This window comes from Perca fluviatilis, chromosome 8, assembly GCF_010015445.1.
Source record: "Perca fluviatilis chromosome 8, GENO_Pfluv_1.0, whole genome shotgun sequence".
Lineage (NCBI taxonomy): Eukaryota > Metazoa > Chordata > Actinopteri > Perciformes > Percidae > Perca > Perca fluviatilis.
This window is the reverse complement of record NC_053119.1, coordinates 15131606-15159169: the sequence shown is the minus strand read 5'-3', so window position 1 is coordinate 15159169 and position 27564 is coordinate 15131606. Positions and strand designations below refer to the sequence as shown.

The 27564-nt window shown below is 39.9% G+C and overlaps 2 protein-coding genes across 3 annotated transcripts; one reads left to right on the top strand and one right to left on the bottom strand.

Annotated features, from left to right (window-relative positions):
- The first annotated feature begins 345 nt into the window (after positions 1–345).
- b4galnt3b (beta-1,4-N-acetyl-galactosaminyl transferase 3b) lies at positions 346–19729 on the top strand. 2 transcript variants are annotated; one of them, XM_039809931.1, is made up of 20 exons: positions 346–880; positions 5073–5128; positions 5206–5289; positions 7623–7718; positions 8119–8209; positions 8318–8418; positions 8507–8574; positions 10224–10302; positions 10464–10530; positions 10765–10899; positions 11062–11171; positions 12035–12135; positions 12451–12518; positions 12616–13840; positions 14391–14650; positions 15311–15464; positions 15578–15650; positions 15768–15921; positions 16888–17014; positions 17762–19729. In XM_039809931.1, the coding sequence occupies exons 1-20, from the start codon at positions 745–747 to the stop codon at positions 17871–17873; spliced, it is 3297 nt and encodes a 1098-aa protein (XP_039665865.1). In that variant the 5' UTR covers positions 346–744; the 3' UTR covers positions 17874–19729. The 2 variants fall into 2 exon arrangements, with proteins under 2 accessions (XP_039665865.1, XP_039665866.1); XM_039809932.1 differs by lacking the exon at positions 5206–5289.
- A 2107-nt stretch (positions 19730–21836) lies between these two features.
- tnni1c (troponin I, skeletal, slow c) lies at positions 21837–24566 on the bottom strand. The gene is made up of 6 exons (XM_039809930.1): positions 24535–24566; positions 23649–23690; positions 23353–23484; positions 23151–23240; positions 22362–22544; positions 21837–22159 (listed from the first exon to the last, which is right to left on the bottom strand). The coding sequence occupies exons 1-6, from the start codon at positions 24556–24558 to the stop codon at positions 22073–22075; spliced, it is 558 nt and encodes a 185-aa protein (XP_039665864.1). The 5' UTR covers positions 24559–24566; the 3' UTR covers positions 21837–22072.
- Positions 24567–27564: the final 2998 nt, after the last annotated feature.

Here is a 27564-nt window from a genome sequence, read left to right as displayed (position 1 = left end):
CAATGATAAACGATGGGTGCTGGCAGTGCATGTTCACTCCTCTCTCAAAGCGAGTGGTGGCAAGCTATCTACAAACAAAAAGTGTTTCCGGTATCATATTTCAAAATAAACCACCAGGGACAAGCAAAGGTGTTCAACAGTGAACTAAACAATATATAATATAATATGTAGTATCGGTAATATACAGTGAACTGATGACATTTCATCATGACTATACGCGCGTGCACGCATAAATGATTTCTTTTTCGCCACTATAACACAATCATGCTTTTATTTTGAAGGCAAAACGGTCTCTCTTCCGATCTTTTCACGCATCTTTTGTCTGCCCTCATGAAGTTGTGTGGAGCAAAGTTGGTGTGAGATTTCACTGTTCACTTCGTTGTCTGTGCGGCTTCATGTACTCTGATTGCTGAACTAGCCGGAACAGAGGTCAGGAGACTCAGGACGGCAGCGCTACGTAAGAAGAAGCTGCACGAAGTCCTCTTGAATGTTTTTAGATGATCGAGAGTGCTCAGTGTAGATTACCGGCTACCTCAAGTCATGGTGGGATTTTTCACGGCATGAGAGCCACCAGGGGCCGCGCGCACTGGGGATTATATCCAGGGCGCCGGTAGTGCACACCCACTGGGAGCAGCGGTGGGTGGCGGACGGACGGGCTCGCGGTAGGGTCGGTCCCCTCCTGATGACAAAGCGGGTGACCCGACCGATGAATTACTCGGCAGGAGCTTTCGCCCCAGAGCCAAGATGATCGCGGCGTTTTTTCCCTTGAAGAAACTGAGGCGCAACAGCAAATATCTTCTGTTCGCGGCGATTCTGCTGGTCGGAGTAGTGGCCGTCTATCATGAGATGGTTGCTGCAAAAGCATGGAGCAGTGATACCAGTGAGTATGCGGTTGCCAGTCCGGACAGTGGTACACACTGTTAAACATTTGTTTAAGTAATGCATCATTTAGATTTTTAGACTGTGTACTTAGATTTAATAAACAACATGTAATGTGAGCAAGTACAAAGCATGATGAATGCAGAAGGATTAGGCTGCAGTCACACAACTATAGGTAAAACTTGTGCAACATCCAAATAATCTGTGTAACAATAACTTCCTTATGTTACTTAAGATGTTCACTTATTGAGACAGCTTTGTTTTCACTCATTTCCTTTTTATCTTATTACCTCTTTTGAAGCTGTACTTTTATAGTGGTGTTGTGGACTGCATTTACAAAGCTGTTTTCTTATATTTGTCCACTACATTTCTAAATATAGAGGAGCACCGATTAAAACAAAAATATCCTACAAAAATGCAGGTAATTTCCACACAACAAAACGCAGCTTCATAAATGATCACAGATGCTGTGTGGTGTTGCCAAGACAATTTTCCATTATGTTAGACAATAAAGTTGGTAAAATTTGAAATTACACAAAAGTACTAGCCTATTTATTGCAGGAATGTTGTGTTGCATTACAATTTAATTATTTTTTCACTGATTGTATGTTGAATTCCATAAAGTAGAATATTTTTAGATAACTGTCAATGTAATATGAAGTACCACAGATGTTCTGTTTAAATCTCTGTGTGAGCATTATCAGCAATATAGTTACGTCTTTACATCTTACTTTTACTTTCCATGAATCATGCTGAATGCATTTGCACTGGAAACATGAGCCTACAGCAGGTGAGACAACAGGTCGATTTAAAGAGATAGATCAGTGTGTGTGTTTGAAAGAGAGTGTGGGGGGGGGGGAGAGATGGGGAGGTCAGATTGTAGTTTTACACTCAGAAGGAAGCCCCGTCTCACACTGGGTAATCAAACTTCCTGCCCTTTGCGTTATTTACACCTCAGCTTACCTACCTTCTGTTGCATTGCACTCACACCCAAGTATAACATCAGGGTGTCACCACCCTGCCGTGGATGGAGATGAAAACAGTGAAAATAGTCAGGTTCGTGTCTGGCTATGAGAGAGAAGTAACAACACATGAAAATACACACACTTTGAACAAATCCTGACGTGTAAACGCATGCCTAAAGAGACCTACATTACAGGGCTCGTCTATCTACACATTCCTGGGCTGTAGCCCCCTCAACACAGTGGGACTTCTGTCAAGGGAAGAACCCCATATAGCCTTCACACAGAGCTGAAAGAGCAATGTCAAGATCTAAATGTGTAATAGAAGTATGACAGATTGGACACGTAAGAATATGCAGTCAGCATGTTCCAAGTGTTTGTGGTGACAAATGTGTGAAAAAAGTGCACCAGAAGTGTTTGTATATCAAGTAAGTATCAGTAAGGTGACATAAGCTTCTTTTTAATAATATTATTTTAAAAGGATACCATGCAGTGTTGCTTCAGTTTTGAACTGCCTCGATTGAAATTCCCTTCACTTTTGTAGAACAGCCAATAGGAACGCCCTCTTTCTGAAATGACCTGTAATTGCCCCAAGTCTCCGGTCACGGGCTAGATTTTCTAAAACATGGAAACCAAGAGGAGGTGCAGAAGTCTAGTTTTCTCTCAGACCACTTGAATTAAAATATGCTGAAAGTTTTTTTTTTATGGAATTTTTGCCAAGTGACGCCAAAACAAAACCTGTCTACCCCAGTTTTACGCATTACTCTTCTTAAGTGCATCATCCTTTCATCATCTTTTAACTTTCACCACTGGTCTAAACACTAAACACTAGCTCATTGTTCTACTGTACCTTGTGCACACACACCAGTATCCTACAGTTAGCCTGTGTGAACCTTTTTATATAACCATGAGACACAAAACTCAAAAGGAGCATAAAAGGGAGTGAAAGTAAATCCATTGGTTCGTCATAAAACTACAGTATAAAAAAGAACAAAATTCCTAGTCTTTATTCTGTTCTCTTGGGCTCAGTGAGTCCAGTTGTTCCCGTTTCCTCCTGTGCCGCAGAGCAGAAACCTGTTCATCACCTACAAACTGCAGAGAAGAATCTGAAACATTAAGACTGTCGCTACAGGTTACCACAGGAGTGCTGTTAGGCTCGGCTCTGCAGATGGGCCTTTAAGGGACGGCTTGTTTTTCCCACATGTAGGCCACACAGGCACTTAAGAACATAGATAACGTATGAAGAGCTGTAGTTAATAAATGTCCCAATGGAGAAATGGCTGCATGTGTGGGCAGGTTATATTTTTATGTGGTGATCCCTTCTATTGGGCACTTCTCCCACATTTTTGAATAATCCTTTGTTATAGAAGAAACTGTAGTAGTTGAGTTAATGTTAATAAGTACTTTACACCAGCCTGTCTCTAATGCTTACTGTGAAAAACCTTTGGCATTACACTGTCTGCAGTATGCTACTTCCCCTGAACTCTACATACAAGTGCAACAGTGTTTGTCTAAAATCCTTCTAACTCTAACTTCTAACAAATTGTCCAGTAGAAATATATATGTGACTACTTCAGGAGATTAGCTGTGCCAAAATAGACAGAATAAACCAAAATGTCACATAAATACAATAGCCACAGGAAGAAACGTCAGTCTCTTCATTGTTTAGAATGGCATTGTTTCCCCCTTTTGAAGGCTGAAAGCCTGTAAAGCCCTGCAGCAATTTTCTTTCTATCAACTGAAACATCTCAGCTTTGAATTTCACCAGACAAAGCACTGACTCATTTTGAAATGATTGAATTTGATGACAGAATAAGAAAACAAATGAATTAAACAAATGCGGTGGTGAATATTGTGACAAAAAGGCAACAACAGAAGAAGAAGGGAAGGTAGGAAGACTGGATGAGTGCAGATGAAGATAAAAATATTCCTCTCTTGCTTTTCTTAACCACCACTCTAGAATTACGTGTGTTGCCAAAATTGGCCCACATGTCTCAAGGGTGTGTGTTTGGAAAGCTCCACCCTGGTGATAATGACAGATGCAGAGTCCACAGGGACTATAATCCTAATTCACTCGCTGACACCACAAGCTCATAAAAAAAAATATATACACTCCTCCTTTAAAATACACACTGACACTACCCTATAATTTGAAAGATGACAGAAGAGGTTAGAAGGAATAAAATGTCTGCTTCTACTCTGCCAGAGTGCCAGAGACAGTTTGCCAACACACGAGTGCCATAGCATTGAAGGCTGTAAGTAAGATAAGTTACATTCAGTGATCATCAGCATTGAATTGGAACAGGTAGTGGGTTGGACTCCGTTGGGACACTGGGCTCCATTGTTCGTGCAACACAAGCCCACAATAAATGGATAAAACGGCATGTATAAGAAAATCTGGAACTCTTGTAACACCCAAAGTACGTGACCTGTTATCAAGTGGTTGAGCCACATGCTATTACTGTATTAAAATACATTTGAATTGCAAAGTAAGTAGAAAGCCAGGGCTGGATTTACAACCTGTTCCACCTAGTTGAGATTTCTTTCCATGTTATACTTGGGTGTGAGTGCAATGCAACAGAAGGTAGGTAAGCTGAGGTGTAAATAAATAAGGGCAGGAAGTTTGATTACCCAGTGTGAGACGGGGCTTCCTTCTGAGTGTAAAACTACAATCTGACCTCCCCATCTCTCCCCCCCCCCCACACTCTCTTTCAAACACACACACACTGATCTATCTCTTTAAATCGACCTGTTGTCTCACCTGCTGTAGGCTCATGTTTCCAGTGCAAATGCATTCAGCATGATTCATGGAAAGTAAAAGTAAGATGTAAAGACGTAAATATATTGCTGATAATGCTCACACAGAGATTTACACAGAACATCTGTGGTACTTCATATTATATTGACAGTTATCTAAAAATATTCTTCTTTATGGAATTCAACATACAATCAGTGCAAAAATAATTAAATTGTAATGCAACACAACATTCCTGCAATAAATAGGCTAGTACTTTTGTGTAATTTCAAATATTACCAACTTTATTGTCCAACATCATGAAAAATTGTCTTGGCAACACCACACAGCATCTGTGATCATTTATGAAGCTGCGTTTTGTTGTGTTCAAACACGCTGATCCATCTCTTTAAATCGCCCTTGTGACTGTTGCCACATCTGTGCACATTTGAGGCATATTTGCCTGTCAGCTGATTTGTTTTCACCTACTTCCTCAGGTATGAATCCTGACGCTGACGGTAGCAGCTGGAGGAGAGCCATATTTGACGAAAGGGTAAGGACGCTACATGGTGGTACAAGGGTGTGTGTGGTTGTGCAGGTAGTGCACCATAATAAGACTCCGTTTTCCAGGTCAGAAGGGACCATCAACCAAACCCAGTGGAGGATTCAGTTGCTTGGAGGGCCAGCTTCACTCCACAAACCTGGAAAGCAGAGGTGTGTTTGTGTGTGTTCACAGTGCCCATATGCCTAAACACTCTGTCCCACCTCTTTTGAACTTTTTTATACCTGCCAAGGCCTGCCCAATTCCCTCCCACCTCTTGTTCATTTAGCTGTGTGTACAGTATGTTTCCTGCAGCAGAGTCTGCGTCTGCAGCTTCTCCATTGCTCTGTCATCACGTTTCCACTATATTAAGCAGCGCTGTGCTTTGGCCAGTTGCTTGCACCTGATGTTTCATGTTTGGGGAAAGCTCTTGCTGTGTCTGGCTCTACTATAAATGTTTTTTTCACTTTCATTTCCAGAATAGTTGTTCTGCCATTATTGATTCATCTGCTGAAAAACGTAGTGGAAATACCGTCACAGTTTTTCAAAAGTCTTCAAATGTCCAAATCCAAACCTAAAGATATTCAGTTTAAAAAGAAAAGCTCAAATTCCTCACAACTGTGAAGCTGTAACCACGGGGTACAACAATAACAGTTTAAAAGACCATTACATGTCACAACTTTAACCTTCAACTTTAACTGCTGTTTGGAAGGGAAGGTAAGAGAAAAGGGTGCAGCCTAGCCATGGTTGAAATTATATATAAAAAAAAAAAAATATATATATATATATATATATATATATATATATATATATTTTTTTTTTTATTATTATTTATTTAATTAATTAATTAATTAATTAATTAATTAATTTTTTTTTTTTTTTTACCTTGACAGCATATGGGCTCCTCGGACTCTTAGTCAAGTGGCCTCTGATCACAGACGGGAAAACAGAGGCAAAGAGGCTTGTTGAATGATTGCAGCGCTGAGCCTGTGAAGCGCCTTTGGGTGATTATTTTACAGCCTGGGTCTCGCTAACCTTTAACTAACTGTGCTGATGACAGCAGAGTGTTTAGCTTTACCACTAACAAAATTTGATGAACTATTGGACTGGTAATACCGAGGCTTTGGCTCTTACAGTACCTGCATTATTCTGCCCCCGTGCTGCAATCGGTACACACAGATCCGATAACATGGCTCTCTGACAGATGTCACAGAGGTGTATGTTTACAGGACATCTGGGCCCCTGCTGAAACTCGACTGCTCCTTCTTTTACGTGCGTGTGTTTCCTGCAGACTTTCATCGAAGCAATTGGAGGCGGGGGGAAAAGCAATTTCACAGCTATTTCCATTGTCAAACAATTCCTGTGATCCACCCCTTTACCTCTGTATACATATATCGTACTTAAAAGATCAACTTACCAAAATAACAACAAATGGAACATAATTACTCAATTAAAGGGGACATATCATGAAAAACTCTCTTTTTCAGTGCTTTTGCACATACATTTGGGTATCTGGAGTGCCTTCCAACCCACAAACTGTGAAATAAGACATTCCAGTTTTTCCAGTCAGTTTTTTGTCTGATACCTAGATCGGAAGACATGGGATTCAGCAAGCCATTCAGATTTGGTTCCCTTTTCTTATGTCACATGCAGGCTCATTAGAATATACCGCCCCCCCATCTGAGTATCTCCACCCAGCGCTTGAGAACTATCTTTGCAAAGGTGCGCCATATTTTTCTCGCAAATCAATCAGAGCAGATTGAGGTTTTTCGGGAGGGAGACAGACGCTAAAACGGAGCGTTTCAGACAGAAGGTGAATACAGGTATATTCTGACAGACAAACATGAGAATTGATGAGAAAGTATGAATCTTACAATGAGCGTGATATGTCTCATATCTCATATTTCCTTTAACCTCTAGTGGTTTCCAGCTCTGCAAATAGTTTGGGTTTCATCATTTGCAGAGATTGTGAGATATTTGAGGTTTTTGTCACCACCCTAATTCAAACAAACTGAAAAATGACATTAATAAAATTCCTTCACAATCAAATTTGTGGATTATTCCAGAATAATGGATTTCTGTGAAGTGAATTGTAACTTTGTGCTTTGAGCACCACAAACGAAATTCCATTCACCTCCATAGAACTGGGAGAAGGCCAGAAATCTTGGAGCCGGGTATTTTAAAACCTGAGCAAATAAATAAAACCAAAACTAGGTGCCTGGCTAGATACCACTAGAGGTAATGTTTTGTAATTTTGGTGAACCGACTTTTTAAATAAGACTTGTCTGTACACAGGAAGTGGGGTGGATATTTGGAATCGGGTGACAGTTGAAACCAGTAGTCCTGCCATTGTATTGTCAAGTGGTATTTAAGGAGGTCTGTATTTGTTGGTTTTAGGTTGCAAAGTACTGAGGCCAGATGGTTAATTGTCCCACTGCTGACTGACTGCGGCAAAAACACCAGTGTGTTCTTAACATCGTCCTCACTCTCGCTTTACTTCCTGCAGTATAAGGGACAGGCCAATCTGCACGTCTTTGAGGACTGGTGTGGCAGTTCTACAGCTGACCTCTGCAAGAACCTGCACTACCCGTTGTATCCTCATGTGAGTCAAACACTTATGTTCTCAGTTCACTAAGCTTCCATTTAATCATGGTTAATTGATGGCTCTAGGAATGGTAATGTTGGTTTGGTCCACCATTTCTTTTCCAAGCAACTATTGGATGGATTACTGTGAAATGTTGTACAGGCATTCATGGTGCAAAGACATCCCAGCACACACTCTGACACAACCACAGTCAAACACACACACACACACACACACACACACACACACACACACACACACACACACACACACACACACACACACACTCGGTTTGTCACTCAGAGGTGCATTCTACATCCAAGTGCTAGATCCTCATGTCCTTGGGCTCAAGCTGTAGTCTCACTTTGAGTAAACATTGTAACTGATTCTTAGTGTTTCCCTTTCCTCGCTCTTTCAGTCCAGGACTACAGTGCAGAAGCTGGCCGTCTCTCCTCAGTGGACAAACTACGGGCTCAGGATATTTGGTTATCTACATCCATATGCTGACGGTACAGCAAATACTTTTTACCTGTCTGTTACTGAGTGCACGCATGCAATACATCTCCCTCAATCGGTCTCTTTATCTCCTTGTCTCCTTTTTTCTTCTTGTCTCTCAGGAGAGTTTGTGTTTGCTTTGAGCTCTGATGACAACTCTGAATTGTGGCTCAGCACAGATGACTCTCCCCTTAACTTGCAGTTATTGGCATGGGTTGGAAAGGTTCGCACATCTGTCATCTTCTCAAGTTGCATGACCTTATACCTAATACTCTGTAATATTTGTTTGCATGTGGGCTTTCTTTTTCTAGACTGGCACAGAATGGACAGCCCCGGGCGAGTTTGAGAAGTATGCCAGTCAGACCTCTAAACCCGTTTGGTGAGTTAACATCTACTGTCAATAATGTGGGTAGACATATAGTATATATACAGTATACTGGATGTTATTAGTAACATACAGTATCGTACAGTTGACAATTAGCCGACTGGCTAACACTGGCACATTTACAGACATGTTGATTAATGTGCATTGGCCAAATAAATAAATATTAAATCTTACTGAGTATAGTTCAGTAATTAACCTAGCTCTCAGACTGTCTCTTTGCCTGACGGAAAAAACTCAGTTGTTGGACCAACTTGAAAGTCTTAAGTATTTCTCTGTAACATCAATGCTACATCAGGACTGTGTGTGTGTGTGTGTGTGTGTGTGTGTGTGTGTGTGTGTGTGTGTGTGTGTGTGTGTGTGTGTGTGTGTGTGTGTGTGTGTGTGTGTGTGTGTGTGTGTGTGTGTGTGTGTGTGTGTGTGTGTGTGTGTGTGTGTGTGTGTGTGTGTGGTTTGATCAGATTTAACTGCCTGTGGCATCTGCCTCAGCAAAATAAACAAAAAGAAAATTGACTGTTGAAATTCTGATCGGTGCACCATTATATGGGATGTCACCTTTGTCCTACACTTCAAACCCAAGAACGGAGCGCATATGAAACAAAACAGAGCAACATCTCTCAGTCAAAATAACCCAAACTGTCCTAACTTTAGCAACAACAAAAATGATTCATACAAGGAACTAAAAGTCAGGATATCACAACCTCTGCTGCACCATTATTGTCAATTCTTTTTTTAATCTGTCTCTTGCAAGTCCCCTACTTTTTATAGAAGTGCACAACTTAATTGCAGGAGTACCCTTTTAATCACATGAAACCAATGCATAAACGTAGGAAGGTCTAATCTAAGAACCCAAGCATGAGCATTTCTATGTAAAAATGTATATGTTGTTGACGGTAAATCTCAACCGTTCCCTTATGACACTGCTGGAAAAAATTAGACTACCATTTCTAGCTATACAAATATGTGTGGGCTATGGTTTACTGTAACTGGGCAGGAAGTTTTGCTGGCTACATAATGTAGACCAGAGTTGACATGAACACGAGAAAATGTAAATATCAGCAATTATGATCAACGCTTAGTCTATGTACATGTCTGTTGACCTAGATTGTACTGATTTATTTGGATTTTAAAAAGTGCGTTTGAATAGTTGTTGAAATGTTGTATGTTGCCAGTAGTTTCGGTTTCAATGAAATGAGTCAACATTTGCAGGAATATAGTCAGATAAAAAAAACTATATATTACCAACAATGAACCTAATAATAAAAAATAATAACCTATCTGCTTGATCAACCTCAAGAGGGGACCTTTTGAGGTTGCAAGCATTGTTATTTAATTTTTTTTAATTAAGAACAAAGAGACTGATGCACAGATCTTTAGCTGACCGTGGGAGCTGCTGCAGCCTATACTGTATGTGGTCAAGTAAATTTTATTTAAATAGCTCAATATCACAAATTTGATTTAGATAAGGAAAAACTCCACCAAATAAAAACGTTTAACGGGGGAAAAATGGAAGAGCAGTGAAGCAAGTCAGGACCTACACAGATTCTGTGCTTAAAGCCACATGTTTGTATTTCTCTGGCGAAACAGTTTAGGTTTTGTCTGATGTGAGTATAATGTAGTACTGATGAACCTTTACTGTCTGACAGGCTGTCTGCTCAGAGGAGGTACTTTTTTGAAGTCATCCACAAGCAAAACGGCAGAGGGACTGACCATGTGGAGGTGGCAGTAAGTAGTTGGACTCAGCCGTCATAGACAAGTCCCCTTCTGCATTCTTTGTCTCACTTCATTGGTTCCAACTCTCATGTCCGGTCTGTGCTCGTGTTCATGTGCAATGTGAGTAATAAAGTGGAAGAGACATGCTGTTCTTCGTGTTGGTTTTCACACAGTGGCAGCTCCTGGACCAAGGCTTTAGTTTCCGGGTTATTGAATCCAATCACATCTCCCTCTATGTTAGTAAGTACACAAAAACCCGCACATTGTTCCTGCTGCTTCAAAAAATACATCACTCAGTGAGTCTTTATTAGTCTAGAGTTCAGGGTGAATCTCCATCACAGTGTTCCATAATCCAAAATGGTTTGCTGTTATTTTTCTGCAAAGATGCTCAAATATGCATATCAAGTCAGTGGTTTTGTTGAACAATAAATACAGAGCACTGCATTACTAATGTCCTGTGGCTTTGTCCCACAGACGAGTCGGCTTTGTTAATGAGTGACGTAGCCCACATACCACAGACGGCTGCAAGCCACCAGCACACCCCCACAAAACGGCAGAATGTCGCAGCAGACATGCTGAGGGAAGACCCGCGAGACACGCTCTACCAAGGTGAGAGACCTCTCTCTGTTGCCCTATTTCTTTGTAACACAGCAGATGAATCACCTCATCCTCTGTTTCCTACCATCGTCTGCAAGTATTGTGAAACTTATTTCCTTCTACTCAATGCACATGTAATCTTATCTCACATCTGTGTGTTGTTTTTGTTTGCAGTGCCTTTGATAAACAGCAAGTTCCTACAAGATGTCCTGCCTGACTGCTCGTACAAACCCAGCTACACAATAAAAGACTTTCCTCTCCTCCGCTACCAAGGACTTCAGTTTGTATGCATTTATGCAGTTTGTTTATTTCACTTACATTTCTGCTGGTTGAGCTCCAACCCACATTATTCTTCAGAGCTCATCATTCACACAAAACAGGCTCTGAATACAGTGTTGGGATAAGCAATTGTTCTTGTTTATGTTGCTCCAGAGTGACACAGGAAGCTTTTCCATCTTTCATGGACCTCTATTATTTTGTTTTTAAATTTGGGCCTGTTGTGCTGAGCAGTGTTCTAATCAGCAAGAATCTAAATTATTCCAGCATACATAATGTCCTCTGAGGAACAATTTAAAGAGGATCAAGACATTCTGCGCCAATGTAGTAAACATTTAGTAGCACAGCTTCTGATTTCACTCAGTTAAATCTACAATCTCAGTTTCATTATTTGTAACTTTGTGCTGACTTCCTGAAGTGTTGGTTTCCCAGCAACGTCCTAGTGACAACAAAACTCCAGGATGTCGCACATGTCTGCACATAACCCCCCCCCCCCCAAAAAAAAACAACAAACAACATATTGTTTTTTACACATTGTTTTTTGTGCAGATTAAATAACCCCAAAAGTGTTAATTAGTGACCTTTAGAAGATAGTTAGAAGATTTTTCTACCTTTGGACACAGCCAGGCTAGCTGTTTGTACCTGTTAAGCTAAGGTAGTAGGCTGTAATTATTTTAATATTCATCTTACTTCACATCAATTCTGAAATCTGGTATACATCCAACTAAAAACATGCATGATGTTCACTTTTTATCTCAGCTCTGCACACACCTGTTGGATCCCTGTGCACGGGGGTCGGATATTATACAAGGTCTCATGATTCATCAGCAAGCTCTTGTAGCTTTACCAGCGTTTCATTTCATCTCCCCAGGTCCACATGTCCTTCATCCACCCCAATGACTACACCCGACTTACACACATGGAGACGGAGAGCAGCTGCTTCTACCCCGAAAGCCCCTACTACATGAAGATGTAAGACACCAGGGATAAACAAATAAATTATAGGTCCATATGTCCTAACACTTATTGTGACATTCTCTACTAAATGAAATTGCATACAGTAGGCCAGACTAGAATTAGAAGTATGTTTACAGTACTACCATCAGAGGGAGCTGTATCCTTCAATCTACTGAGAAGCTTTTCACAGCAGAAGATGAAAATGTTTTGTTTTTTTATTTTTGAGTGAGAGTCCCATCTGAAAACTGATTTGTGATATTAATGTAACATCAGTCTAATTAACTTCTTCTAAATCTTCTGCATAATTAATAATTGTGTTTTGTCCTTCAGGTTCGGTTTCTCTAGATACATGAGATTAGACCGTCCTGATATGCAGGGAATAGGAAACACTGGACGAGGTATTTTGTGCTTTTCTTTTCTTTAAAAATAATTATAAATAAATAATAAATTAAGTCACTTGTATAGTCATTCCATAACACTCTCCTTTTCTGTTAGATTTTGGTTTCGAGAGGAGGAAATCTGTGCTCGATGAGGAGGATGAGTTTGACAATGAAGCCTATCAAAGAGAAAAGGAAGCCAGGCCGGGCCAAGTGCACAACGCCCTTTTCCCAGACTATGGTGATGATTATGATGATTATGCTCAGAGACGCAGGCGCAAACTCTTCTCCATAGTCGCGCAAGAAACTAATAACACGCTGAAGAACACCTCTGACACAAGACTGCACATAAATGAGTTGCAGCCTCACACAGGTGAGTTGCAGAGGAGGCAAGGGAAAGACAGTGTGCCTCAGCCTCAGCCAAAGCCACAGAAACCAGCTGAGCCTCCGCAGTCAGCACAAGTCTCAAACCATCACCCGCCCCCGCAACAAAACCGGACAGAGGTGAAGCTAGAGGGTCTGGTTAAAGAAGCAGAACAGATAAAACCAAAAGGAAAGTTAAGACCAGCAAAGAGACAAAAGCCCAAATCGTTAGAGGCCGCTGTGAGACCAGTGGACAGAGAGCAGCTTAAAGCAAAAGAACGACCAGCAGTCCTGTCAGAGCAGCTCAATTCTAAACAGCATTATATCCAGAGGTCCCGTGGAATTAACCGTACCCAAATCCAGAGACTCAAACACTCAAAGCGTCAACCTCTAGAGAGGAATGCTGCTTTGCCTGAAGACCCCACAGTTGCCAAGCAGCGGAGTTTTGTAATCAGAGAGCTCCAGCCAGCCACCACCAAGCGTTTTGCCACTCCCAAGAGAGGCATGAGCCACCCAGTAGGGAGGCTAAATCAGAGGGACCCAGGTACCCGAAAACGCCTCAGGGATGATGAGATAGGGATGAAAATGCCTCTACAGGATCTAGGAAATGGTATCCACAGAGAAAAGTTGAGCGCTAAGGGCAAAATGGACATAAAGCAGTCGGATATGAAAGAAGTGGAGGACCAAGCGAGGGAAGAAGGCAAGGTTCATTACAGGCGCAAGGATGCAAGAGACTCTCTGTGGGGACCAGGAGTTGACTTTGAAGGTGCGGATGACGAGGACCTTACCCCTGCGCCGGTGTTTGACCCCGAGGTCAACTGGAGCCAGACCTTCCAGGTCAGCCACTTGGACTTTCAAGCACGTCGATCCGACTGGATCGACCTGCGCTGCAACATCTCGGGCAACCTGCTTCTCCACTCCAGTGACGCTCTGCCCGTGGTCAACGCTTTTATGGACCAGCTCAATGAAAAGCACCACGGGTAAGTACTGTATTTATATATGCATCCGTGACTTATCACCTGAATCATGAAATGCGTTTATGGCAGGAATCAGCCTAATTTTAACACAAGTTTTTTTTTTCTTCATAATATCTAAAATGGGTAAAAAGTAAAACATAGTTCTCTGGTTATCCTGTGAGCTGGCCTTCTCAAATTGATAAATTTGAATAATTTTACTGACCTAAAGAGGTCTAGAAAAGACACAAAGTTTAGTGAGAAGCCTTAGAATATACACATATTACATGTTTTTCCCTAACTCCTTTCCTGTTTATCATCTTGCAAAGGCTTTAATTTATCTTGGAACTGCTTGGCGGGGCCCGACCAATAGGTTGAAAACCTCTGACCTAACTGAAAAATGAATGCCGGCATGTCAGTCATGAACATTTGGCACTAGTTATTGATTGAGTATGTCACATCTTGGAATCAATAACACTTCCAGTATATTTTATTTGCAAGTACATTCATATGCATAGATTGCATAATTGTTTTGAAGCACATTTCACTGTGTTTTTTGATTTTCTCTGTCCTGCAGGCGGTTTACATTGTCCCGTGTGGTTAACGTGGTGAAGCGCATGGACGGGTTCCAAGGCAGCCGCTACCTTCTGGAGCTGGAGCTGAAAGATGTGGACGGCCAGCTGCTGCGCCTGTCATACTACATCTACACTCTGAATCGCCACAGCAGGCAACGCAGCAAGGACTTGAATTTCCAACGGCCGAAACCTCAGCTGGTGCTGTGTAACCCGGTGGGCTTCCGCTGGAATCCTGTTGCCACTGTCCACTTCATAGTACCGGGTACATCCACCTTTAACCTAGCTCATCACAGCCATTACATTCACCAACTCATGTGGTTCCTTTGTCCTATGCTGGGCTTCTTTTTGTGTGTTGGATTATTGCTATTCACAAAAACATTCATTATCAATGTACTCAGGTGTAACATTTCACCATAATTGATGACAGACGACATTAATATGTCAGCATTTACTTCTTCAACTCTCCTGTAGAAGGTGTAATATTGACATCAATAGGCACTTCTCAACCACAGAGTCAGTATTTCATCATTAATCAAAGAAAGAAAGGCCTCCGATATGTTTTTTTTTTTTTTTGTCCCGTTATGTAACCATCTGTGTCAGATTCAGAGCTTTATAAAGACTCAGATCTCAGTGGACTTTTTGAAAAACACTTTTTGGGAAGGATCCAAATCAGCCAGTCCCTGAAATGTTTTAGGAACAAGTAAAGTCCTCCTGGGACACGATCTTAAAATGTGAAATGTTTTTTTACAATTGTATTAAGAAAAAATGTGTCTGCACATTGATTTAGTTGATTAATCTGTAATGTTAAAATGTCATAGTTCTACTTTTAGTAAATCTTTTTTTTTTTTTTGGAGCATCCATTCCCCTTTTGTCTATTTATGCATTACCTTAATAACTGATCATTTGTCTGCACAATTCTCAGTGAAAAACCAGGCTCGGTGGGTGCAGCAGCTGATTGTAGACATGGAGCAACTGTTCAGAAAAACTGGAGACGCCAACTTCAATCTCATCATCGCTGACTTCAACAGCACTGACATGGATGTGAGGAAGGCTCTACAGAAATCCTCACTCCCCAGGTGTGTGTGTGTGTGTGTGTGTGTGTGTTTCACTTTTACACTGAATCTGAGGTTATTAAAGCTCATCACACAGGATATTTATGTACTATAATTATGCCTGTGAAATTTATCAGGTACCAGTATGTAAAGCTAAGCGGAAACTTTGAGCGCTCTGCCGGTCTGCAAGCAGGTATCAACCTTATAAATGTGAGTATTGCTACATCACTTGGCAATAAAGCTTTAAGATGAAGTGACAGATATGTGAAAAGACAGTAATAATACCGTACATCTCTTTTATACTTTTCCCTCCTTATTCTCCCTCAGGATGACCACAGCATTGTGTTTCTTTGTGATCTCCACATCCACTTCCCTCCCTCTATCATCGATTCAATCAGGAAGCACTGCGTGGAGGGATACATGGCCTTTGCTCCAATAGTCCTGAGGTTGGACTGCGGGGCTACGCCATTAGATGCCAGAGGTAGGCGCAGATACACCCATCTTTAGTTCTATTTTATTTGTGAACATAGTTCCTTTTTGAAGGTTGTTACTATAGGGTTAGTAACAACAAAAATGTTTATAGGGTTAGGGTACCCTATAAACATTTTTGTTGTAGCGCTAAAACTTTAATCCTTGAGTCATATTTATCAGAAGTCTTTTAATGGAGTGTTTTTATAGAAGTAGTTTGAAGCTTAGAACAATGTTGTAATTTACTCAAATACCCCAATTTTGAGTTCTGTAACATGACTAAGAAGATGTTAAATCAGTGAGAAATTCTTGTGTAGCATGTAGGAGTGTAGGATCCCTGTTAGATGTACAGCAAAAGGGGTGACAGACAGTGAAGACACACGACAGAAGACAGCTCTGGCATTTAGTCTTAAACAAAGTAAAAAGGAAAAGAGCCATTCAATGGTTGGTTTGGTTTAACCAGTTAGTAGCCATTGCAAGCCTTTTTGTGTTGTTTTTGCCTGCACATGCCTATTTATGCTGATTATAAATGATGATTATTGCACATTTTCTCACTTTCCTGCATCAAGGCTCCCCTTCTTTTTCTTTGTGTTACTACTGACCCGTCTTAGGAAGCTCACTCTTCCACTGCTTCTTTGTCAATTCGGAGATTCAGTCGTTAGAAGAGCAAGATATGTGACCCCAGCCATAGGGGGAATCTACGCAGAAACCTTCAAGCTCATGTCTTCATTCTTGCATTGACATGTTGGATTAACAGTTTATTGCCTACAGCCACACACACTCAGATTTACCAGGTTGTAACGAGTGGCAGATGTAGATTTATAAAAAGTCATGTTTTTCTGACATTGATATATTAAAACAAAGGCATTGATCATGGTAAACCCTTAAATTGAAGCACTTTTTGCATTTTCAGGAGAAGTGTGGATGTAAGCGACATTACATTTTAATGAAAATGTGGCCATAACCATCTGTGTTGCAGGTTACTGGGAGGTCAATGGCTTTGGCCTGCTGGGGATCTACAAGTCCGATCTGGACGCAGTGGGAGGAATGAACACCAGGGAATTCACGGACCGCTGGGGAGGAGAAGACTGGGAGCTCCTCGACAGGTTTGTCCTCCCTTCCGAAATGTTACTCAATGGATAGACTTGTTTGTTCCTCAGTTTTTTTTGTCTATTTCCTCTATTTGCAATTTCATTATATTTTATTAAAAAAAGTTTTACAAACATTTTAAAGTAGCTGTTGCTACTCAGTATGTTGCTGTTACTGACATGTGATAATGGTCTCTCCACTTGCATGGACCGAGTGTAACAAGTTCATGCATGTTCCTGATTGTTTAAAATAACTCTGGGAAGCGTGGGTAAACACTGACTGTAGCAGATGGAGACATTACAAAATAAGCTCTGGAAGGCAGACAGATGATGCTTAATGTGAGAGTATACTTGGGTTTTTAATTTTTTTATTTCGCTTAAGAAGTGGATTCCGAATTGGGTACCTTAATGATAACGAATGATGCAGCAAGATTTATTAGCCTACCATTTGTTTTACAGTACATTTAGGTGACTGCCCATTTTTCACAATGTGTCCCTACATTTACTCAACTTTTACATCACCTGCATTTTTATAGTGCACTTTCAGTTATTTCAAAACCAGAAATTAAGTAGAAACTGAAGCTGTTAAATATGCTGTTACTCTGTTACAGAAAAAAAGAAATACATTTAACAAAGTAGCATACTTATTTTGTAATTGATTAGTTCTGATTGAGAGTAGGATTATTGTTTCATTTAGTATCGATATTTGTGACCACAACAAAATGAAATGTAAGTAAACAAACTCTCCTCTGCTCTCTGCTCCAGGATTCTCCAGGCGGGACTGGAAGTGGAGAGGATCTACTTAAGGAACTTCTTCCACCACTATCACTCCAAACGTGGCATGTGGAACCGGCAGGTGAGGCACAGCCACAGTTGACCTTGTCACCTGCCCGCTGCAACATGACCACGGACGCCACGGTCACAACCATGGCAACCAGAGCACTTTAAGGTCCGGGCCTGATTCCTGCTACATAACCGTAATACCTGCTGACTGACAGAGGCAGTAACATATGATTGGATACTGTCTTCATTCACGTCAGCTCTCTGAAGAAGAAAAAGTGACAGAATTGGCGATCGTTGCTAAGGAGATACTACTGATATGCTCAGAGTTTATTTCACTGGATGTACTGTTGACTACTGTGAGGGTACTGGTCAATGAGTGTCATTGACAAATGATATTACAAATGAAGATACAGCTGTGCACCATGTCACTGATGTTCTGCACTACTGGCTGCAAGGACCTGACCTGATCCAAAGACAAAACATACATTTATTGACACACTCCAAGGATGTATACACACAAGTGTCCTAATATATCATAAAGATCACAAGTCTTGCACATGAGTCCTAACTGGGAAAAAAAATAATTGTTTGTTTTGTTTGTGACAGTATACAATATGTGTTTCACTGCAGATTGTGTATATGGAAAACACAGCCTTATTTGTCACGTAAGTTATGAAAAACTTTATATTTATTTTATCAATGTTTTGTAGGATTTCTTTTTCATTTGAGTTCAATGTCATTTCTAGAGATGATGAGATTTCAGAAAATGTACCTCAGTTGAGTGCCCTTCCCTATTTGTTGTATTAAATATTAAATGTGCCTTCTGTTGTGACGGTTATTCAGGTGCTGGGGCCGCATAGTGCTGTTTTTACACAGTCAGGAAAAGCCTTAAACTGGAAAGATAATTGTATATTAAAATGATTTTCTTGATTGTATCCTGTAGTTTTGTCAGAAAAGGTCAGTCAGTTATATTTAGGTCGGACAGGTATGTTTGTGTTTTGCATCACAGATAGTTTGGCATATGAATTAATAATCAAATATCAGAAAACTGAAACGACACATTATTGTGAGAATTTCTGCCTATTCTGACACTGCCTCTTACCAAAGATAATAGTTGAAAGTTGAGTAGAATGACTTCTACATTATTCCTGTGTAGAAAAGTTGAAAAAACAGGGTTTGTTTTTGACATGACAAGCTATTGAAAATGTGTGTGTAAATGTATGCTACAGTATAGCATTAAGGGCCATTTTAGTCAAGAATGTCTGGGCAGACAGCTCTCATTTTTCTTGTTCTACCTGCTGAATTGAATAGTTTTTCCAGAAGAATAATTGTTATGATAAATCTCAAAACCTGTTTTGGGCTCAGTCTATGAAGCTTTCCATTCGAACAGTGGGATGATAGGAAACGCAGTGGTTGGAGAATTATCTTTATTTATCATAGTGTTATTTTTTATTTATTTTTAATATCATATTGTTTTATTGTTATTTAAGACAAGACTAATGGCAGCTTTTTTTTCTGATTGTTCACATTCCGGTTTAACAAAGTTGTGCATTTCTTAGCCTTTTGAAATTAATACATGTTGAATTGTTTCACTTGTCGTTCAGGGCACTATAAACCCAACACAATTCTGGTCTGATGCCAGACTTTGCTGGTGGTTTTGATTTGTAACACTGCCAAGAAATGTGTGATGTCGCCCTCCCCCATTTTCTTTTGTTTGTACAAAGTATTGAAGCTTTGTAAATGTGTTTTTTTGGTTTGGCCAGAATGTTTGGTGTTTCCTCTTATACTACTCTGTCATCTCTTACTTTGTTGTTTTTAGATATACCTCATCCCTCTCTTTGTGCTGGGAGTTAACCTCTGCCTTATTGTTCGCTTCTGTACCTTCTCTCGAGTTTTTTTTCCATTCAACACTGCCTTGAAAATCTAAAGAATAAATCTCTCTTGCCTTCATTTCCATTACATTATGCGTTCTTTATAATAGTTCAGCGTGCCGATGTAGCATGCAATAGCAGCATTCGGCACAATGACTCCCCCCATACTCATACTCATGTCCCTCTACTAGTCACGGAGCGTTGCCAACACAGGCACACAAAATACATCAAAATGTGTGTAATGATCAGGAATGGTGTGTGTGTGATAGATGGAAGTTGAGTTTAGTTTATCTGTGCTATCAGATCAAAATATTAGTAAAACACCTTGGAAGCACAAAGTCAAGCAAGCAACCACATATCAGGATTCCAAGGTGTTATATGTTATAATATTTTGAGCGTGTAAAGGCAGGGCCCTGATAGCACAGATAAACTAAACTCCACTTCCATCTATTACTCAGACACACGCACGCGCACACACACACAGTGCGAGAGAGTGAGAAAGTGAGCAGGTGAGGGTGAGAGTCCTTGTGATTGAAGTATCTTTGGGATAAAAGAGTGTCTGATCCCTCAGATGAGACTGCAGCTGTGGAGGGAAGAAACGGACAGAGCCGACTGAGATGCAACATTATCTCTGACTAATGACAGAGGGAATAGGAGATTCGGCCCCAATATTCGGCTGAATCCTGGCACCGAATCCAGGATTCGGTTTCGGGTTTGGTCAGGTTCGGTTGGGTTCGGTCTTAATTTCTATCATTTTACACGGGCTCGGGCCTGCGCTCCGGGTTTCGCGGTAAATGAGCGGTCAGGTGATGCGTTTCCATTAGAATAGAATAGAATTATTTATTCATTGTTCAGTCATTGTACAGGATACAATGAAATTGGATGGCATTCATCATGGTGCCTTGCAGATAAATAAAAAAACATAAAAAAATTTAAAATTAAGAATTCTAAAGCAATATAGTGTCCAGCCACTCCATCACCATCCTCACTCACACAAAAAGAGAGGGGTGAGAGGGAGGGCAGGAGAGTAAAGTACTTCCTATCCTATTAACCAATCCAGTTAAAAGTCAAGCAAGCAACCACATCTCAGGATTCCAAGGTGTTTTACGCGCGCTCACACACTGCGAGAGAGTGAGAAAGTAAGCAGGCGAGTGTGAGAGTCCTTGTGATTGAAGTATCTTTGGGATAAAACCTAAGAGGGTCATTTTTGGATTTATTACATTAAATATATTACATATTGGACCTTAAATACATGTATTTATATATAACTTTTCAAAACAGATGTTACAAAGTGCTTCACAAGACAGTGAGAGCAGATAAATGAAAAAGTAAAAACAATAAAATAACATCTCAATAACAATATCATAGTAAAAATAGGTTGTTGTTGTTGTTGTTGTTGTTGTGTTCTCTCTTCACTTGGGTATTAGCTGAAGGTCGTTGTAGATGTTGTCAAAGTTAAAGGAAGGTGTGTTAAGTTGATGTATGGCAGATAATTTGCCTCCCTAAAGGTGTGTTAGGGATGAATACGCTAACACATCTTTAGCATACACAAGTACCACCTTCCAATCAGGAGTGTGATAAGAAAAATGGACACCTGCATTATCTCTATCTCAACAAGACACGTTAAGAGAAACACAAGTCTGAGGAGAGAGACTACAGCTGTGGTGCACAAGGACCATTTAATCTTTTTCTATAGGACAGTGGGAATAATAGTCTGACTGTACTGTACACTGGCGTCCACACAGGCACATACTGCATTTTCAGACGCTCACGAGTGCTCATAAATTCCTCAGAAGCTGTCGACTCCATTCAGTCACCCCTCCATCATCTTGCTGACACTCTCGGTCCAAGGACAGCATGCATAACGGTGTTTACTTTTATTATTGTAGAGGAATTCATTCCAGTCAAGAGGAAAGGCTAAGTATATCCCGGCTCTGACATAAAATATATCTTACTGTAGCTTGGCATAGCTTAGCAGAGACACTGTACATGAAAAACAGCTACAATACCCTTTTCATAACTGTGTCAAAGCACTTTGTCAAGCCTATTACAATTACAAATGAAATTCAATATTGTACCCGAAGATTATTTACAATATTTAAAAACAACTGGCTGCATAAATGTTCTGTGCTGCAGTATTAGAGCAGAGGCTACATTTACTTTCTGTGTAAGGGAAACAAAGGAGAGGCAATATGTACAGATTTATTGTATTATTTTACAGCATTATCAGGCAGTAACATACTGTGTATTCACAATGTTATTTTACAAATGGTGTACTTGATAACAGAATCAGAACTACAGTGACCTGAAAGTCATATGTATGATTACACTTTTGCCAAAACAGTGGCAGCATTTCTTTGTAACATTATGTATTCATTTTTATTTATTATACCCATTTTCGTTCTGTTCTTACTCCCTAACATCATGCATCAAACATCTTCTTCCTGCCCTCCATACCAGACATACCCTCCAGTTTCTTACGCCAGTCACCCACCTCCATGGTCAGCTCCTATAAGGTATCAAAACAAACACACACACACACACACACACACACACACACACACACACACACACACACACACACACACACACACACACACACACACACACACACACACACACACACACACACAGATCCTTAAGTTTTTTGCAGTTTCTTTTTATCATTCAAATTTTTGGGGATATCTCTATGTCTGCTTGAGGAGCCGTACCTTCTCTTGCTTGATGTCCTCTTTTTTTACAGACTTGAGATTTGCCCTTAGGTCCATGGAGCCCTTGTTTTTGGATCCAAAGAGAGCTTTCAGCATCTCATCTGCTGACACTCTCACTTTCCTCAGTGCTGGCTTCTTGAACTTCCCTCCGAGGTCCTGAATCTTCAGATTCAATTCGTTGATCTGGTGATGGTGAAAAGCTTAGCTGGTGACTTTTTGTTAAAGGTGCCCTGCCACACAAAACTGTTTTTACTTGTATTTTTTAAAATATGTTAGGTCCATATGTGTTTGTGTTACGTCGTGAATGTGAAAATGAACTGCTACCTCCTCTGTCAGCTCTAGCCACTGAAAAGAAATAAGCGGAGAAATCAGGCCAATTACAAAAGCTGGTCAGCCTGACGTGGTGTTACCTGAGCTCATTACTCCTCATGAGCTCGCCCAGTTGCGCTGGGTAAAGGATACTGATAGCCAGGCTCTCATTGGCCAATCAGAGTCAAGCAGCTTAGCTCGTTGAATATTAATACGAAATGGCAGAAGTCAAGCTGAGTCTTCCTGCAGGCTTTCTATACCACGCTAGAATTGGCTTAAATAATTGAAAAAACAAAACAAATTTTTTTTTTCAAAAAATTTTTGAGAGTTCCTTTTTTTTTTTTTTAAATTTTTAAAAAAAATAAAAAAATACGTGTTGTATCAAGGCGCACCTTTAATAAAGACATAACTCTTTTTTTTGATGTACTTCTACTTCAATGTTTATCATGTGAATCTGGTGTGTCATAGCGCATGACATACATCTTTGTTGTTCTTGATGACTTTGGCCTCACAGTCGTAGCGCTCCTCATCCACCATATCAACCTTTTCATGCATCTGCTTACAGAGTTTCTACAAAACAACAGCAAACAAATATCCACACTATATTTAAGTGAGACACATGCTTATTGTTTTTGCATAATCATTCTTGCATTGTTTGTCTTAGGGACATAAGCCCTCTCACCTGCAGTTCATCCATGTTTAAACCAATGAGCTGCAGCGGTGGAAGTTTCTCTCCCAGGTAGCGGACCTTTTCTTCCTCTTTTGCAGCCTTCTCTGCCTCCAGCTCTTCTGTTGCACGAGCCAGCAAGAGAATCTGGACCAGTCAAAGTCAATATGGAAAGAAGAACGTCAAATTGTGGTGCATAATCAGGGCTTATCCTTTTCCTTTTAGTTGTTACATCATGAAAAAAAATGCTCTCTCATATTAATAGATTGGTGTAGAGTGTATAGTGTAAAGGAATGAGTTAACACATTTACCTTCAATGATAGCTTGCGGGAGGCTGAAATCTTGCATTTGGGCTGAAAATAATTTTAAAATAATGACATATGACATATTACAACTTATCTTGTACTTAAACTTAAATATTATACATTTTGTCAGATTGCAAATTCCTTACCTGCAATAGTTAATATAGGTTCCTTGTTTGGTGCAAGTATTGGTACCTCTTTTTGGAGTAGCTGCTCACTTACTTATGTGACTTGACAATGTGACTTTGACTGACTACGTACCTTGGCATCTCACTAACAACAGCAGCTTACAATGCCCAGTATTTAGCTATGAAAATGTATAAATGTATGCTGCCTCTATGTTATGTCATCAACAATGTCTCCTTAACCTGTAAATGCATAAATACATTTGCCCATGACACTGGACAAAACATCACTACAAACCTTTAGTTTACTTGACATTTAGGCTACAGTATTTAATCGTATGTTCCTTAAAAGATCACAAAGAAAGCAACACATCAACAATTAAAATTGAATGAGCAAGAGAGTTGTTCAGTCGATGCTCCATACACCATGAAATCATTCAAGAGGTCAAAGTTGAATCATTAGTATCATTGTTTCTTTGTATTACTGATCTTTGGAAAGAATGAAATTGTAATTTATGAGTCAGTGCCAATATGATACAGTACATATCATAGTTAACATGATTATATACAATTTAACTTGTGTTTTTAAACTTTTTTATCCAATCTTATCGTAACCCATTTGCTTTGTAATATTGTTATCTTCCAGGGAAGCTGTTAAACCGAGTGAAAGATTCAGTCATTCAAACATGCAAACTCATAACTACTTGACAGGTTGGCACAAAGGAACTATTATTCATAAACACCTTGTTAGTTAAATTAGGTATTACTACCTTTGCCACTGCCTGGGGGGGCATGAGGGCTGGCGTGTGCTGAGGAGAAAAGGAATAAAGACAAGGGGTTTAAACTACATTAAACAATAAACACTGTTAGAAAGCATAGTACAACATGCAGTCTTTAACTTACATCACTGTGATGACCATGTGGAATGTGTTGGACCAGAGAAATCAGAGATACACAAGCAAACAAGAGACAATGTTATTATTCTGAGACAAAAATGCTTCATAGGCCAATAAACACTCTGTAAAATGTACTTTCAAAATGTGTGATGACAGAACTTACTCATCAGACATTGTTGCACCTTTGAGAAAGAAACAATTAAGATGCTGTTAGATTTGAAAAAGAAAAAAATAGTCCAGTGAAAAAAATGAAAATGACGCCTCCAGTAACAGAAGATGCATCAATAGTTAGAAATCAGAATGGTCTTTAACAGCAGTTGGTTGTTATATGTCGGCCTGCACCAAAGATCTTCTATTAACAAGAAGAATCACCCCACTAAATCTTCTGGTTAAAAAGAAAAAAGAAAGATGATAGCTCCCTCTTTGTGTATCAGGTCTCCATGGGTTTCTATTGAAAATGACTGACATCCAGCTTCTTGTCTCTTTGCAGCTTTTCAGATCTTCTTCGGACTTTTTCCCTCAAGTCAACACTTCCTTATCCACTTCCATAACACAGTGAGTGTAACAGCACAGTCACATTCTGCTTACATAAAAATCTGGTTTGGATTTAAAAATAATAATCATAAAATCCTGTTCTTCACAAAAATACAACTTGTACTCTGAATGTCAATATTTGTTACACACTAGACTCTAGAAGACTCTAGTCAGGAGCGGTTATCTTGTCACGAAGACATTTGTGGTGCCTTGAAATAAGGACGAAGTGAGATGTCTGCTCTAACTACTCTAATATCTGGCCTTGTGGCACGGCCCACCTCTCAGTCAGGATTTATTGGTCGGTCGCCGCGATTAACTTTGTTAACTCAACAACTGTACTGACTGACAAGATTATCACCTCTTTTAGAAACTGTGATTTCCTTAGTTTTAAACTAAAATAAAACATTTGCCTAGTCATTCAAATCCTGGACTGTGAGAGAAATAACAATAACAAAACACTTCTTTTTATACAATATTCACAGTGTATTTGAGTATGCTTCTCATTGTAATTGTGTGGTAATGTTTGTATGCTTCAGGGTCTAGGCAACATGAGTCCCTATAGCTCTATACTTAAATAGCTTGATTGTTCTTTTTTGTTTGTGTTGCTCCAAAGCAGAGGTCACGTTGCTATATTCAGTAACCGTTCTGGTGCTGCTATGTCCGTCATCCACACAATGTGGTGCAACCACTCAGTCACTATGAAACACTTCCTGTAAGAGGCCCAGGGTGCAAAGAAAAGTTCCCATCAAGCATAGTGCACGCATCTGGGAACCATGAATGTATGTACCAAATTGGGTGTCAATCCATCCAGTAGATGTTACGATATTTAATAGGATGAGTGAAAACTTTAAGATGCTAGTGTCCCATCTGATGACCATGTTTTTGAAACGCCTGTATCCTCTTTGATTGGTGTTAATAGAAGTGTCACAAATTGTAATAAGTATTTAAATATGTGTGTATCTGACATACAATCTGCTAAAATTCAGGCCAAGAAGAGTAAGAGTCAACAAGAGATACTGTGAAGAGCACTGCTTCAGTTGTGTCTAAATGAATTACTACTGGGACAAGTACACTAGCTGTGTAATACGACCACTGCACAGACTTGAGCGACAACATCAAAGGTTCAACCTGCAACATTCACACAAATTGTTTTTCAGGGTCACATGTTGGAGTCCCAGCATGCACACAGGCAGGCACTATGGCCCAGATCACCTGACTTATGTATGCATTTGGATTGTAGGAACAAACATAAACAAACACCACAGCTGAGATTCAAACCAAGGACATTTCTTTTATGTAAAGTGACAGTGCTGACCATGTAACCAATATTTCTCTTATTTCTAAGAGGATGGACACATTTTCATTTCTATCTCTTGGGTTTGCATAGGGCTAAATCACTTTGGGCCATAGCTTGTGTGTGTGTGTGTGTGTGTGTGTGTGTGTGTGTGTGTGTGTGTGTGTGTGTGTGTGTGTGTGTGTGTGTGTGTGTTTGTGACATGATTTGAATATAGTTTGAATATAATGCAAAAATAAACTATTGGTTCGATGTTTATTGTATCTTTCTTTCGTCTTTATGGCACATAGCTGTTACCATCCTTTAAGGGTTGGAAAGTGTTGACCTTGTTGGTGTCAACCTCCTCTGGCATGCTTCTCTTTTATGGGAGTGATGATGTTTTGTGGGCCTACATGAACAAAAGCATTTCGTGTTTTAAATAGAGGCAGGTTCAGTGTAGTCTCCTGGTGCATGAGACAGCATGCAACACAACTTCTTTGCATCTATTTTTGGAACACAACTCCATTGCCATCCTCCTGACCCTCTCTAAGTATTTCACATATTGTAACGAACAAGGGGCTAGTAATTTTGCTATTTAAGGAAAATTCTAACTTTTAAAATGTGTCCAGGTGAGAGGACATCATTATATTAACACATATGGTCATACATTAATGTAACCTATAACCTAATCTTGAGCGATGGCTCCCTCTCTTAATAGTTACGGGGATGACACTTGACATTGTCTTCATAGCTTATAGACCAAAAATACCAACCTATGGCCTGACTTCCCTCACTGGACAGAGGTGACAAGCTGTTTGCTTTGTGATTTAATTCATACAAATCCACCTGGTGCATAGCTCAGCATTGGAGTATTTCATGACAAATAAGCCTCAGCCAGCACCTCATTAGAAAGCACTGAAACAATATAAGTGCATTGTGGGATTTTATGAAGATAAGGAAAATGTAAAACAACAACAACATCATACTTATTCATTTCTGTTACAGTGTAAATAAAAAGTAAATTGAAACAAAAGGTAAACAATAATATTATTGACCAATAACACTTTACATAACATAACATAACATAGAGACATTAT